The 15,063-nt window shown below is 42.8% G+C and overlaps 1 protein-coding gene across 1 annotated transcript; it reads left to right on the forward strand.

Moving 5' to 3' along the window:
- The first annotated feature begins 10,986 nt into the window (after positions 1 to 10,986).
- Positions 10,987 to 14,863, forward strand: Ddx1 (ATP-dependent RNA helicase Ddx1). The gene is made up of 11 exons (XM_076799790.1): positions 10,987 to 11,146; positions 11,240 to 11,291; positions 11,407 to 11,597; positions 11,662 to 11,861; positions 11,940 to 12,410; positions 12,562 to 12,731; positions 12,853 to 13,202; positions 13,274 to 13,567; positions 13,773 to 13,990; positions 14,064 to 14,184; positions 14,323 to 14,863. The coding sequence occupies exons 1-11, from the start codon at positions 11,131 to 11,133 to the stop codon at positions 14,439 to 14,441; spliced, it is 2,202 nt and encodes a 733-aa protein (XP_076655905.1). The 5' UTR covers positions 10,987 to 11,130; the 3' UTR covers positions 14,442 to 14,863.
- Positions 14,864 to 15,063: the final 200 nt, after the last annotated feature.

Here is a 15,063-nt window from a genome sequence, read left to right on the forward strand (position 1 = left end):
AATCCATTGAAACACCGCCGCAGTCGATCCCGTTCAATTCTATCGAACGTGGAACCACTTTTTTTCGGAGCATGTGAGAAGAGTAGTCTCGCATGAGATTCGAAGAGTATAGATATCGGTGTGGTTTTCGAAGGAAGTACGTATCTTCCCGTTGCCGAAGAAGATAGGCGGCCCGTTCCGCCGCGCGACGCTGCGGAACGGCCTCGCGACGAATAAATGGCAATCGATTTACACGCCCACCACCCCGGCGAAAATTTATCGGCGGAACAGCTCCTCGGGAGCGTCCGCGGGATTAAAGCTGCCGAAACGGTACTTTGTTTCGATTTATCGGCGCTAATGATCCTTAATTCTCGTCCTCGACTTCGAATCACCTTCGTGTTTCTTGCGCGCCGCGCCGACGGTCACGGCGTAACCCCGTATTTTTCTTCCATTCGTCGATCGACGGGGACGAATAATTACTATTTCGTTACTGCGATCGAGTAACGCGAGCCCCGGCTCGATCGCAAGATCGATAGCCGAAAACAGGAACCGCGAGCAAAAGGAGGATGAGGATCCGAACGCCGAGCGAGCGAGAGCTGGATCTTCTTTTCGCTGCGGTCTTCCGGGTCTCGAGAACTAGTTTCAAACGATTAGGGTGATCTCCCAGGCTTCCGGGGAAGCCTAACACAGCGCAAGGACTCCCTAAAATTCATCCACAGTAGCGTTAGCAAACGATCTAGCAATTAGTAAAACTCATTAAGAGAATAACTGGGAAAAATATTAGAAAGCAAAAAGTTCGAGATTGATGACCTTCAAGATTAATGAGTTGATAGTGATTGCGGATGTTCAGGCAAGATAAAAATTTCCTGCACCAAGGGACTGGGGGCAGATTGAAAATTCTCTACAAATTCAGTTCGGGAGTTAGTATATCAATAGTTTTAAATTATTTTTAACTCTCTGCTGTTTCAACACTAGATTTACGGAGCACTAAAGGAATTATTTTATATTGCAGTGTAAAAATAACAAAATTGTGGTTATTTAGATTTCCAGCCATTTTTATTGTAATATGCGCTCAAAGAAATCTATTGAACAATTCTTCACAGGTCTTTGCACTGTTAAACCTACCGCGGTCAAAATGGCCGGTTTTATGTTTCACAATTATTGAAACTATAAAAATTCGTTTTTGGAAAATAGTGGAATACAGTTCAATAAATATTTTATTGAGACTATTTCATTTACAGATACAATCTCTAAAAATTTATCCTGACAGATAAAAGAATTTCACTTATTGAGACAATCTCAATTTTAGGGTTGCCATTTATATAAGGCAATATTTACCAGATAATGCTTGGTAGGTTTAGTGTTAATAATGGTAACTTTAAAAATCTCTAGTCTATCTCGTAAATCTAATGTTAAATTTTCGCCATAAATGCACAAAAACTGTCTGCTAATGCGTAACATAAAATACGATAACTAGACTGCGGATCTTTATGCAAAGTAAAAAATATTTGCATTGATTGCAAATGCCCCAGGAACGAAATAAAAATTTCTTTCTTCTTTCTAACTATTTTATTAAGCTAAAACCCTGGTGCCCCTAAATCTTCTCAACATATCCACCGCTTTAAATTCTGCTTACCCATTTTTGTCATAAACGCATAAAATCCGCAGTCTAATAATAACATAAAATCCGTCTACTAATAACGACGATCTCTAACAGACAACGATCCTTCGAGGAAGAAGTTATGGCAGCGATTCCGCTCGGAGAGATTCGGAACGTGGGACTGAAAGGGTTCGAATTGAAATTTAAAGGTCCCCGGACGCGAGAGTATGGAAGCGAATGATTTTCGAAGGTCGAAGGGCGGAAGGGGTCCGGAGAAGAAGAAAGAGAAAGAGAGAGAGAGAGAGAGGAGGAGACTTGAAAGGGACTCGAAGCCCGTGCGGGAGAGGAGAGGAGACGGACCGGGCCGAACCGAAAGCACGAATTTAAGGTTAATTTATGGCGTAATTTAGTTTCAATGTCGGTAGCATAAATCTCCCGTGGAGGACAGGGGTCCGGGGCCCCGCGACGTGCGTGTCGAGAAAAAAGTCGACGAAATAAAGTTACCGGCACGTAGATGCTGGACCAGAGCCGGTACCGAGTGCACCGGTATCTCTCCTCTCGAGCCTCTCTTCCCCTCTTTTTCTCCGTTTCTCTCTTAATGATTTGGTTTCGCTTAGCTCCGGTTCCCACCGGGCCTATTCGGGCCCACGGCGCGGCGGCGGGTCCGGCCTCGACTCCTCCGCTGAGAAACCTCGATGGAAAAATCGACGGGGGACATCTCGAACATTCGATTTTCGCGATTCCCGAACCGTTTCTACTCGTGAGAAACGATCGAGCTAAATCAAGAGAAGAAGAGAGAGAGAAAGAGAGAGCGTTATATTTATTTCTTGGGGAATCGCGGGAAAAAGTTGTCCGGCCATTCGCGGCGAATCGAACGCGCCGGATTGCATCCTTGTCGTTGGTCCGATCTATTCGATCGCACCCTCGCGAAAAATCGGGGCGGACATTTTCTTTTTCTTTTTTTTTTCGTCGATGGGGATTTTCACCGCGGTCCGCCGTCCCCGAGAAATTCGCTCGTTGTTTCTGGATCGTGTTCGGATGTAAATCGAACTTTCCCGTAACGGCAGGTCGGCAAGATCGTCTCGGGGACCACTTCTTTTTCTTGATCCTACGTCCTCGTCCTCGTCCTCGCCCGCGTCACGGTGCGAGTTTTAATCTGGAACGTGGCGATCGTCTACGGGAAGCGCAGGCCTCATTGCACCACTGTGGAAACTAGAAACCGGTGGCAAAAACTAACCCAATATCTGCGCGCTTGTCCCCGTACCCTCTCTCGGTCTCGCGATTCTCTGTTCCGTTCCGTTCCGGTACTTGGAACCCACGCCTCTCGCATATCTAGTTCGGCCTTATTCTGCGATCTGCAAACCGCACAGGAAACGGCGACCCGAAGCCACCGATCGTCGCCAAAATTCGCCTGTCCGCCGGCAACGAGTCCCCCGCGAACCAGCGAATCTTTCGTGGATTCGAAGACCGAAGTCTCCCCTGTACAACGACACCAAAAAACTTAACGTACGATTTTTTTTTAGTCGTTTTGTTAAGGTTTAAACGGAAGGTGTATGGGAACTTTGCGGTGCCATGAGGGAGTCCTCGGTTTCCCTTCGTAAAACAGTGGGAAAGAATCGTACGTCAGTTTTTAAGGTCTCGTCGCAAAGTGGAAGTTTCGATCTTCAAGTCTGCGGAAGATTCATTCGCGAACACAATTTTTTAACGTTTTTACAGAGGTTCAAACATGTAGCATTTTTTAGGAAAAATGAGTCTTCGATTTCTTACCTGCTGCATCGTGCAAAAATATCTCGGAGGAAAATGAATAATGGTGTGCGAAAGTAGAGTTTTCAAGCTGTAAAATGAGCCCAAGTTCATTGCACTACGACTGTTTTTTACGGAGTTACAGCAAATCAAATATCGTCGAACTTGATTCCGGAAAATGTTTGATGATGTTTGAACAATCATAACTTCCTTAAAAAAAATTGTACGAACATGAACTTTGGATTATTTTAAAGCTTGGAGCTTCTACTTTTACGAACTGTCGCTAATTTGCCCATAAAAAATTTTTTCCGTATTGTAACACGTGGGGATATGAAGTCACCGCAATGTTTAGAAAATTGTTGCGATCGAAAGAGAGCGCAGATTGAAACGAGCTTCGAGAGGGTTGCGAGACAGAAAATGGCTGGGAAACGACGGAGCAGAGGGTTAAATCGAGGCAATCGGATGTTCGACAGCGGCGGAAGCAGCCTGCTGTCAATGGTGGAGTTGTTTAGACCGGTAAGCTCGTGGAAAGAAGCGAAAGAACGAAGCAACGCGGCGCGGCGCGGCGGCTCTCTCTTTCTGTCTCTCCTTCTCCTGTTCCCTGCCGCGAGTCGTCCGAATGGTACGTGAGTTCCAGAAACACACTGACGACTCTTGGATTCCTCGTACCGATAGATGCAGCTTGTCGCAGAAGGCTCTCCGGCCGGCATCCCTCGTCCGGCATGCGGAACGTTTCCCGTTTTCCACAGAAATCGTCTAGACTGGCCAGAGGAGACCGAGCAACCGGAAATCGTCCAGCGCCGCCGGCGGAAGCGGCCTCGAACGCTGCTCTCTCTCTCTCTCGCGATATCCCCCACAACTCCTCTCCCTGTTCCTCTGCTCACTGCCAAAGCTTGAGGGGTGTGCTCGTAGAACCTGTGAAAAATCAATTTCGTTAATATTTGTTCGACTTGGCCTGTGGACACGCGTCAACAACGCCCACGATTTCCAATAAAACGTATCTTTAAAGCCAGCTTCAAAGCCAGCTGAAAGGTAGCTTAAAGCGAGCTTCGAAGACAGCTTCAAAGCCAGCTTCAAAATAGATTAAAGCCAGTTGAATGGTAACTGAAAGCCAGCTTCGAAGACAGCTTTGAAGACAGCTTCAAAGCCAGCTTCGAAGAGAGCTTCCAAGCCAGATTCAAAGCCAGTTTCGAAACCAGCTTTGAAATAGATTAAAGCCAGTTGAACGGTAACTTAAAGCCAGCTTCGAAGGCAGCTTCGAATACAGCTTCAAAGCCAGTTGAAAGGTAATTTAAAGCCAGTTTCGAAGACAGCTTTGAAGACAGCTTCAAAGCCAGCTTCAAAGTCAGCTGAAAGGTAGCTTAAAGCCAGCTTCGAAGACAGCTTCCAAGTCAGATTCAAAGCCAGTTTCGAAACCAGCTTTGAAATAGATTAAAGCCAGTTGAAAGGTAACTTAAAGCCAGCTTCGAAGGCAGCTTCGAATACAGCTTCAAAGCCAGTTGAAAGGTAACTTAAAGCCAGCTTCGAAGGCAGCTTCGAATACAGCTTCAAAGCCAGTTGAAAGGTAATTTAAAGCCAGTTTCGAAGACAGCTTTGAAGACAGCTTCAAAGCCAGCTTCAAAGTCAGCTGAAAGGTAGCTTAAAGCCAGCTTCGAAGACAGCTTCCAAGTCAGATTCAAAGCCAGTTTCGAAACCAGCTTTGAAATAGATTAAAGCCAGTTGAAAGGTAACTTAAAGCCAGCTTCGAAGGCAGCTTCGAATACAGCTTCAAAGCCAGTTGAAAGGTAACTTAAAGCCAGTTTCGAAGACAGTTTCGAAAACAGCTTTAAAGCCAGCTTCAAAGTCAGCTGAAAGGTAGCTTAAAGCCAGCTTCGAAGACAGCTTCCAAGCCAGATTCAAAGCCAGTTTCGAAACCAGCTTTGAAATAGATTAAAGCCAGTTGAAAGGTAACTTAAAGCCAGCTTCGAATACAGCTTCAAAGCCAGTTTCAAAGCCAGTTTCGAAACCAGCTTCAAAATAGATTAAAGCCAGTTGAAAGATAACTTAAAGCCAGCTTCGAATACAGCTTCAAAGCCAGCTGAAAGGTAGCTTATAGCCAGCTTCAAAGCTAGCTTCAAAGCCAGCTTCGAAAATAGTTTCAAAGCCAGCTTCGAAAGCAGCTTCAAAGCCAGCTTCAAAGCAGATTAAAGCCACCTGTAAGGACAGCTGAAAAGTGAGATATGAAGACAGCTTTAAAGCCGGCTTTAAGGACAGCTTCAAAGCCAGCTTGAACAGCAGCTTGAATCCAGTTTCGAAGGCAGCTTGGAGCCAGTTGTGAGGCATCTCTCGCGAAATCCGTGGTGGTTCTTGTCACATGCGGAATGCACGTGCCGCGTTCAGAGTCGAAGCATGATCGCCGCCGCGGCGATAGGCGACGCTGGTATGGGTCACGGAACGAGAATACGTGATGGCACGCGACACGGCCTCTTTCCAATCGTTTCGACGTTTCACCGACACCTGGGGATTCGCCTTTGTTCCCGTCCACCGCGGAAAACCGGAGCTGGAAATTCGTCCGGGGACGATGCGCTCTTCTTCTCGCCGGAAGTGGCGCGGCGGCGGTGGCTGCTGCCTCGCAAAGTCGATGGCCGCTTCGAGTCTCCGCTTACCCTGTCGTGTATCTTGTCGTGTCGTCTCGCGAAATAGTTATTCGATGCAACTCGCGACGGGCCCGTCCCGGCCGGGGGAAAGTGGTATGCAAATTACATCCTGCTCGGATCAACCGAAATAATCATTCTTAGAACGTCGTCGAGCGAAACGAACCGTGCGCGATTCACAGTGACTCGCATTAATATTCGAACAGGCTTCGGGACACTGGACCCTACGCGATCGCTGGATCGTTTCTGACCCGGGAAGCGGATTTTTATCCATAATTTCTCTGTTAACGACTTTGACGTGATTCTTTAACATTTGGAAGACGGAGGATTTTGATCTATAATTCCAGTTAGAATTTTATCTGGATCCATCGATCTTCTTATTGCACGACCTTGCATGACCTTCGATTGAAATTCATCACCAGGAACCGAATAGGCGATACCTTTAAATTACTGGGTCAAAGTGGACCCGAGTCCCTCGTTCAAGCGTTAATACTAATCTTGTGAAGTTCTAAAATTACGAAATCTGTGTCGCCAAAATGGTCGTTTGATCGATTTAGCCGAGACGTTCGTCGCGCGGGTAATCGGCAAAGAATCGGTATACTGATCTATAGATCAGCGCGCGTGCATGATCGGCAGGTCTGACAGTCGGTCGGCGCGTCTTTCAGGTTTTTCACCGGCGCATAGTCACGCGGGTACCGGATACAAGAAGAAAGTTCGGTCGCCGATTTAGTCGCCGATGAAAGTATCGCTTCGAGTTCGGACTCGGGAATCCGGCGCGGAGTTTTGCATACAATCGATCGAGATTAGAAAGCAATTAAACGGTTCTTCCCCCGGAGCCATCCCGAAGCGTCGGCTTGTTTGCCGATCTTTCCTCTAGCTCGCGGGCGCGCGCGCGCGATTCCACGGACAAATTATATTAACGTTTCTGTGAAGCCTCGACTCATCGGACAAGCTCGAGATCTCGCCGCGATTTATGCGGTCACCTGCTCGAAACGATCGCATCAACATTTCCATGCACCTATAAGCACGAGGACGAGCATTTGCTCGCATAAACGAACCGTGCAACGCGTAATGCGCGGCCGCGACGGAACGACCGGTGCTCGGTACACGTTCGAAACATGCTCGAATATATTCGTAGTTCACCGAGAAACATTTCGTTTATCTTATAAACGAAACGTTTCACTTATTTTATTAAGGAAGCATTCGGTTTATTTTATAAAGGAAACGTTTCACTTATTTTATTAAGGAAACGTTCGGTTTATTTTGTAAAGGAAACGTTTCACTTATTTTATTAAGGAAACGTTCAGTTTATTTTGTAAAGGAAACGTTTCACTAATTTTATTAAGGAAACGTTTAGTTTATTTTGTACACTGATTTTTAGTTTATCAGCTTCTTCAGTTTCCTGATTCGAATTGATTTTCGGTGCTCTTCGAGAGAATCATTTTAACGCTTTTAACTTTCTAAGAAACGATGCCGGTAATTAATCTGTTTATACAGGTGATGATGGCATGGATCCCCCAACCTTGCGTACAGAAAATTTTCAATACGAATTTGCATGCGACGAATTAACGATCATTTTCAAGAAGCCCGATCGATTTCCTAATGTGCTTGTAATGTATAAATAACGCTTTTATACAATAAAAGATTGGTTTGTAAATGGTATATTGTTCATTTGACTCTCCGTTATCCATTTTACACGACAAACATGAACCCCAAAGGCGTAATAAATAAATGAATAGAAAAACAACGACTGAAACGCTGAAAAGTGAACGGTGGCGCCATCTAGCGGTCATGCCGGGAAACCTGAAAATAGAAAATCTGTAATATCTCGGAAACTGATTGTAGACAAATGATATCAACAGACAAACGAACATCGCAAGTGATGGCGCCACGTGACACCTGGAAATAGGAAACGCATTAGTAAGCTTGACAAGTCTTTCAAAAATAATTAATAACTAATTAATCTGTCACGAATTCTGTTCAAAAATATTATGGGGGTATGCGCGAGAGTCCAAAGTACCTTCTGCAATTGTCAAAGTACGCCAATCGATTGCAGAACATTTTTAAAAAATTAATTATCAGAAGACCGTCCACCGTGCGACCGCAGGGCAATGGTGGCGCCATCTATGGTGGCAGATTTTGGAACTAATTTCCCTATCCCTGTAATGCGTAAGACAAGGACAGAGATAGTGTGCGACAAGGACAGCAGATGTCTCGCTCGTGCCACCTTCTTTTCTGGCGCGCTGCTAATCCCCGGATATGTATCAGGAGCACACGATGAGCAAGGAGGTATCCGACAAGGACAGACTTATGCTGTTTACCGAGAGAGAGAAGGACAGACGCAGAGCTTCGGTATAGTCTGCCAAGTTCGGGGAAAATTAACTAATATCTTATTAATTATTAAAAATTCATGAATATTAGAAATTGGAAAATATAGAACAAACCTTCCGCTACTTTCACGTACTGTTCCCCATTAGATTTTGTTTCGAATTAAATAGTTATTAACAATTTTTCAAACACTTGTCCGAAAATAACCTCAGTTAATTTGACAGGTCTCCCGTAAATAATTAATTTTACAACTGTAAAGACATAATTGATACACTTTTGTGGTCAAAGAATATAGAGTGAAGTCTTGGCTACATTCCTGTTGCGCTTTTATGCAGGTCTGATGCATGATTAATTAGTTATTAAAAATTTCTGGGGAGGAGGTATATCTTATGTATCTGTCCTTGTCGCAGACTCTGTCTCTCCTTGTCTTACACATGGCAGCCGATAGGTAAACGGAACAAGCTTTCGAAAAATTGTTAATAACTATTTAACGACAAACTAAATCAGTCTATAATTATGATAAGAATATTACTGGGCTTTCATTATGGTTTCTTTAATCATAAAGGTTCATTAATTATAACCGTAAAGTAAGGAAATTAATTATTTATCGCAGACATATCAAACTATTTGAGGTTATAAGAGAACAAGCTTTTGAATAATCATTAATAACTATTTAATTAGAACCCAAAGTCCGATCAAACACTACATGTGAAAGTTGCTGAAGGTCTATTCTATATATTTCGATTGCAAATATTCCTGAATTATTCCTAATTAACAAGTTACTAACAATTTTTGCATGGCCAGTTCCTTTACCTAATGCCTACAATGTGTATGACAAGGTGCGATAGAGTGTGCGACAAGGACGGAGACATAGGAAATACCTCCTCTCAAAAAATTCTTAATAACTATTTAACCAGGCGTCAAATCAGCACAGAACCTCAACAGGAATGTAGACAAGAATTCCTTCTCGATTCTTTGCTCATTAAAATGTACCAATTAAGTCTTTAAAGTTGTAAAATTAATTATTTACGGGAGACCTGTCAAATTAACTGTGGTTATTTTCGGGCAAGTATTTAAAAAATTGTTAATAACTCTTCAATTCGGAATAAAATCCAATGAAAAATTGCATGTGAAAGTAGCGGAAGGTCTATTCTACAGTTTCCAATCGCAAATATTTATGAATCTTTAATAATAAATAAGATATTAGTTAATTTTCCCCCAACTTGGCAGATTATACCGAAGCTCTGCGTCTGTCCTTCTCTCTCTCTGTAAACCGCATAAGTCTGTCCTTGTCGGATACCTCCTCGCTCGTCATGTGCTCCTGATACCTATCCGGGGATTAGCAGCGCGCCAGAAAGGAATGTGGCACGAGCGAGACATCTGTTGTCCTTGTCGCACACTATCTCCGTCCTTGTCTTACTCATTGCAGGGATAGGGAAATTAGTTCCAAAATCCGCCACCCTAGATGGCGCCACCGAGCGGGTTCTCCTTGTAACTTGAAAATCTCGGGAATTAATTGTTTAACATTAATGTTTTTAGTCGCAAATGGTTCATGGTAACTCAGTACATGCAACACGTATCCTAGATTCCCATAATAATTGTTAGTTGCGATTGTTTAAACAATAGCCCCGCGACGGGCACAGAAACGCTATCGCCATCTAGCGGTGAAGCGTTGGAGGTACTAGAGAAATAAACGCGCCCGCCAAAAATGGTTAAAAACAGATTAACAATAAAGCAGGACGGTTTTAAATTGTTATAGGAATCTTGCCTAGGGTCCGGGAATGTTTCTTTAGCCATAAAATAGCAACAATTGCGTTTGTAAAGTTGCAAAATTATTTGTTAACTGAACATCTGTACAAACCTTTGGCGTTTGCTTAGAACAAGGCTTTGAATAATTGTTAATAACTTGTTGTTCCGAAACCAAATCCATTAAAAAATCATACACGAAGATTGACGAAGGTTCATTCCACATTCTCTGATTGCTAATATTCACAAATTGTTTCTGATCAGTTAGTTACTAGCGATTTTTGCAGAGATCATTTGCTCCGTCAATCTCCTTAATGTGCAAGACAAGGAGAGACACAGGAAACATGATACATTTCCGATATTTGTTAATTACTAACAAATTAAGCATCAAACCTGCACAAAACTGAAATGAGAATGTAGGCAATGCTTCATTCTACATTCTTCAATCATAAAAATTCATCAACTAAGCCTCTGAAGTTGAAAAATTAATTACTTTCTGTACGTCTGTTAATTTAGTTAACGTAATTTTAGGACACGGGTGGAAATAATTGTTAATAACTATTTAATCGGACACAGAATCCAACTAGAAACTATACGGGAAACTAGTTGAAGGTGCGCTCTATATTCTCCAAGTTGTAATATTTACGAATCATTAATGAGAAGCTAGTAATTAATAAAATATTTGTGAACGTCATAGATTATAGAGGAGCTCTGCATCTGTCCTCCTCTCTCTCTGTAAACCGCATAAGTCTGTCCTTGTCGGATACCTCCTCGCTCATCATGTGCTCCTGATACCTATCCGGGGATTAGCAGCGCGCCAGAAAGGAAGGTGGCACGAGCGAGACATTTGCTGTCCTTATCGCACACTATCTCTGTCCTTGTCTTACTCATTACAGGGATAGGGAAATTAGTTCCAAAATCGGCCACCATAGATGGCGCCAGCGTAGCGCTGCTGTTTTCGAGACCGTAGCGGAAAATGCAGTGAATTGCATCACATATTGACGACAGTGAATGGCATTGGCAAAATCACCGGCAAAATTGTTTTATTTATTGTTGTTAACATTTTTCTAACAAGAAGAAACTCTTCATCGTTTCGCAAAAATGGCAGCATTTGAGGGTAAATATTCGTGTAATTGTACAAATCAAACGCAACGTGTTGTCAACGATATACCCGACTGTCAAAGCCTTCTATACAATATTTTATTTTCAGAAATGGGTGTCCAGGGAGAAATTGCCACTGCAGTTGACGAATTGGAATGGACGTACGTATTGCCCAGAATATTATAGAATAATCACATTACGCAGATAATAAATTACTTCACGATTTTATTGGAGCAACCATTGGAACCTGGATTTACCTTGCCATTTAAATTGTAGATTGCCAACAGACGTGCAAGCTGAAGCAATACCGCTAATTCTCGGCGGTGGAGATGTGTTAATGGCTGCAGAAACTGGCAGTGGAAAGACTGGTGCCTTCTGTTTGCCCGTTATACAAATAGTATGGGAAACTCTGAAAGACTTTGAATCTGGGAAAGCAACTAGTTCTGCGGCAACACAATCGCAAGCTTGTAAGGGTTTCATATATCGATAATAATAGCTTTCAAAACATGTTTATTTATTAATAATTTACAGCTACACATTGGGCCCTAAGTTTATTCGATAGAGGCTCAGCATTGGCGGTAACTCCAGACGGTTTGAGATGCCAGAGCCGTGAACAGAAAGAGTGGCACGGTTGTCGAGCGAATAAAGGAGTCCAGGGCAATAAGAAGTACTTCTTCGAAGCTATAGTAACCGACGAAGGTCTGTGCCGTGTTGGTTGGTCTACATCTCAGGTGAGCACCGAATCATTCACACTACCATAATTTAATCAGTAAAGATCTCATCACCTACAACAATAAATGTGTTCACAGGCTACCTTGGACTTGGGCACGGACAAGTTTGGCTTCGGTTTCGGAGGGACTGGTAAAAAGTCCAATGCAAAACAATTCTCAGATTACGGCGAAGCTTTCGGCATGCACGATGTGATTGGATGTTACTTGGATCTAGTCAAGGGAGAAATTAGTTACACGAAGAACGGCGTCAATCTGGGTACAGCATTCACCCTAAACGCGCAACAAAAGTCCCAGACATATTACCCAGCTGTCGTCTTAAAGAATGCAGAGATGTCTTTCAATTTTGGAGCACAGCCATTCAAACATGCTCCCTCTGGCGATTATATAGCTCTCGCTTCTGCTTCTAAAGAGTTTGTAAAAGAAAATCCAATGAATAGCAGCAGCGCCAGAAGCAAGGACGATGGCAAACCAAAGTGTAATGCTCCTCAGGCCATAATCATAGAGCCATCTAGAGAACTGGCTGAGCAAACCTTTAATCAAATCCAAAAAGTATGTCAATACTCAACAGTAATCAATAATATTAAGTCAGTACAAAAGTTCGTACCCGATTTCGTATTAGAATACAAGGAATGGGGTATGAACTTCTGAACTGACCTAATATTGTCTCAAAGACTTGTTTCAAGTAATATTTAAATTCTAGTTCAAGAAGTACTTGAAAGATCCTATCATCAAGGAATTATTAGTTATCGGTGGAGTCAGTGTGAAGGAACAGATATCCGTATTGAATTCTGGCGTAGATATAGTAGTTGGAACGCCAGGACGTTTAGAAGATCTGATTCAAGGCGGCTACTTGTCTCTAACTCATTGCAGGTATCACTGAGCTACCTTTATAAGGAGGGGCTTATACTTACTGTTGAACAGATCTATACTCACCGTCATCAACACGTTGACCGAATAGTAATTCTTACCATTAAATTTCCCCGTTCTCCAGATTCTTCATCCTGGACGAAGCCGACGGTCTGCTCAAGCAAGGATACAGTAACCTAATCGATCGCCTACACAAACAAATTCCTAAAATCACGTCCGACGGGAAGCGCCTGCAGATGATAGTGTGCTCAGCCACGCTGCATTCGTTCGAAGTGAAAAACATGGCCGGAAGACTGATGCATTTCCCAACGTGGGTGGATTTGAAGGGCGAAGACGCAGTACCTGAGACAGTGCATCACGTTGTAGTAACTGTAGACCCTCAGAAGGACAAGACCTGGCATAATTTGAGGACACACATACCAACCGATGGTGTCCACGCGAGAGACAACATAAGAGCTGGTGGCAACACTCCAGGTGGAGTTGAAGAATATTTTTCTGAAAATTTTGTCCCCGTTTTAAGATTCTACAATGAAACGTATTTACAGAGACCCTATCGGAGGCTGTGAAGATATTGAAGGGAGAATACTGCGTTCGTGCTATTAAGGAACATAATATGGACAGAGCCATAATCTTTTGTAGAACGAAGATAGACTGCGACAACTTGGAACGATACCTGAAGCAGACTGGAGGGAACCAGTTCTCTTGCGTGTGTCTTCATGGGGACAGAAAACCTCCAGAACGTAAAGCTAATTTGGAGAAGTTCAAGAAACAGGAAGTGAAGTTCCTGATCTGTACTGACGTTGCTGCTAGGGGGCTGGATATCACAGGGCTACCTTTCAGTCCGTATATAATAATATTATTAATACTTCGTCTTGCAAAAACACACTGTTTTCTTTGTAAAATTTTTCTAGAATACTCTCAGGTACACTGTCCAAAGCTACCTAGTAAACCTAGTGATTTAATCTATATACAAGAATGCTTCAGTGTGTATTGCAGGGTTGCAACAGCTTAGTATGATAATTAAACAGGCGAATTCTTTTCCAGTGATCAACATTACCCTGCCAGATGAGAAATCGAACTACGTACACCGTATAGGAAGAGTTGGTAGAGCCGAAAGAATGGGTCTGGCCATTTCTCTGGTCAGCAAAGTGCCTGAAAAAGTATGGTACCACGGTGAATGGTGTCCTAGCCGCGGAAGAAATTGTCAAAACACTACTCTAACTGATCAGGGTGGTTGTTGTGTTTGGTACAATGAGCAGACCGTAAGTGATTATACTTCTGCGTCTCAAGTCCCTTCTCTACCATTTACCAAAAATGTTTTATTTGTTCTCTCAGTATCTAGCTGATATCGAGGATCACCTGAACGTCACGATTCAGCAGGTCGGCATTGACATCAAGGTTCCCCTAAATGCCTTCGACGGGAAGGTCACGTACGGTCAAAAAAGGTCCAATATGGGTACGTACTGTTCTCCGTATGATTTGTATCTAGCGCCATTTACTATATTTATTTTGATGACAATTTTTATAGCCACAAAATTCTATTCCATGAAAAATTATGAATTGCTTGAATCATGCTATGCGTCGAATATTACAGGTTCGAATTACCAGAACCACGTTCAGCAAATGGCCCCGTACGTGTCACAACTATCATCGTTGGAGTCCAAGTCGCAATTGCTATACTTGAAGAGACACATGGCCGCTGCAGCGAATTAACGCGCTTCGGATTTGCTAAAGGCCTGCCGTTTGTTTTTTCTACCTTAAGATGAATCGTGATATGCTAATCAATTGATTATTGCCAATATGTTGCTCGGCATATGGAATAGTCTTCGGAGTATTTATAAATAACGTATACTTTCAAATATAATATATAAGAGGTTCGTTTACAAATAATATAAAATCATGTGTTTCTGACACGTCGGACATTACCCTGGTCCTCAGCTTCTCGTTTCGCAGAAACTTGGAAACCCGTCGATTGCTATGATACGCGACCGTCAAAATAACATTCGCGTTTGTGTATATAAGACATACGGCAAGTGTTTATTGTATCATTATAATCTTCATAATTGTACCATCGCTATTTCAGTTACACAAATGTATAATACAGTGGCCTTGCAGTGTTTGGTTTTTTGTAATTTTTTCTTTTCATTTTCTTTTTCTTTTTTTCACAGTATCTCTCCTCTCCTTCCGCATTCTCTCTCCCTCCCCCTCTCTCTAACTTTCCTTCTCCCTTGTATATGTGCATGTACGCGCACGCGCGCACCTTATGATCTGAATTTTGTATTTAGAGTATAATGTATATATATCTATATATTCATATATATATATCATATACTCT

This window comes from Halictus rubicundus, chromosome 13 (genome assembly GCF_050948215.1).
Source record: "Halictus rubicundus isolate RS-2024b chromosome 13, iyHalRubi1_principal, whole genome shotgun sequence".
Taxonomy (NCBI): domain Eukaryota; kingdom Metazoa; phylum Arthropoda; class Insecta; order Hymenoptera; family Halictidae; genus Halictus; species Halictus rubicundus.

Bases quoted from the DNA above. Each gene is read 5' to 3' on its own strand.
- Ddx1 (XM_076799790.1), top strand. The intron at 11,598-11,661 runs GTAAGGGTTTCA...AATAATTTACAG, and splicing joins GGCAACACAATCGCAAGCTT to CTACACATTGGGCCCTAAGT. The intron at 13,203-13,273 runs GTGGAGTTGAAG...ACGTATTTACAG, and splicing joins AGCTGGTGGCAACACTCCAG to AGACCCTATCGGAGGCTGTG.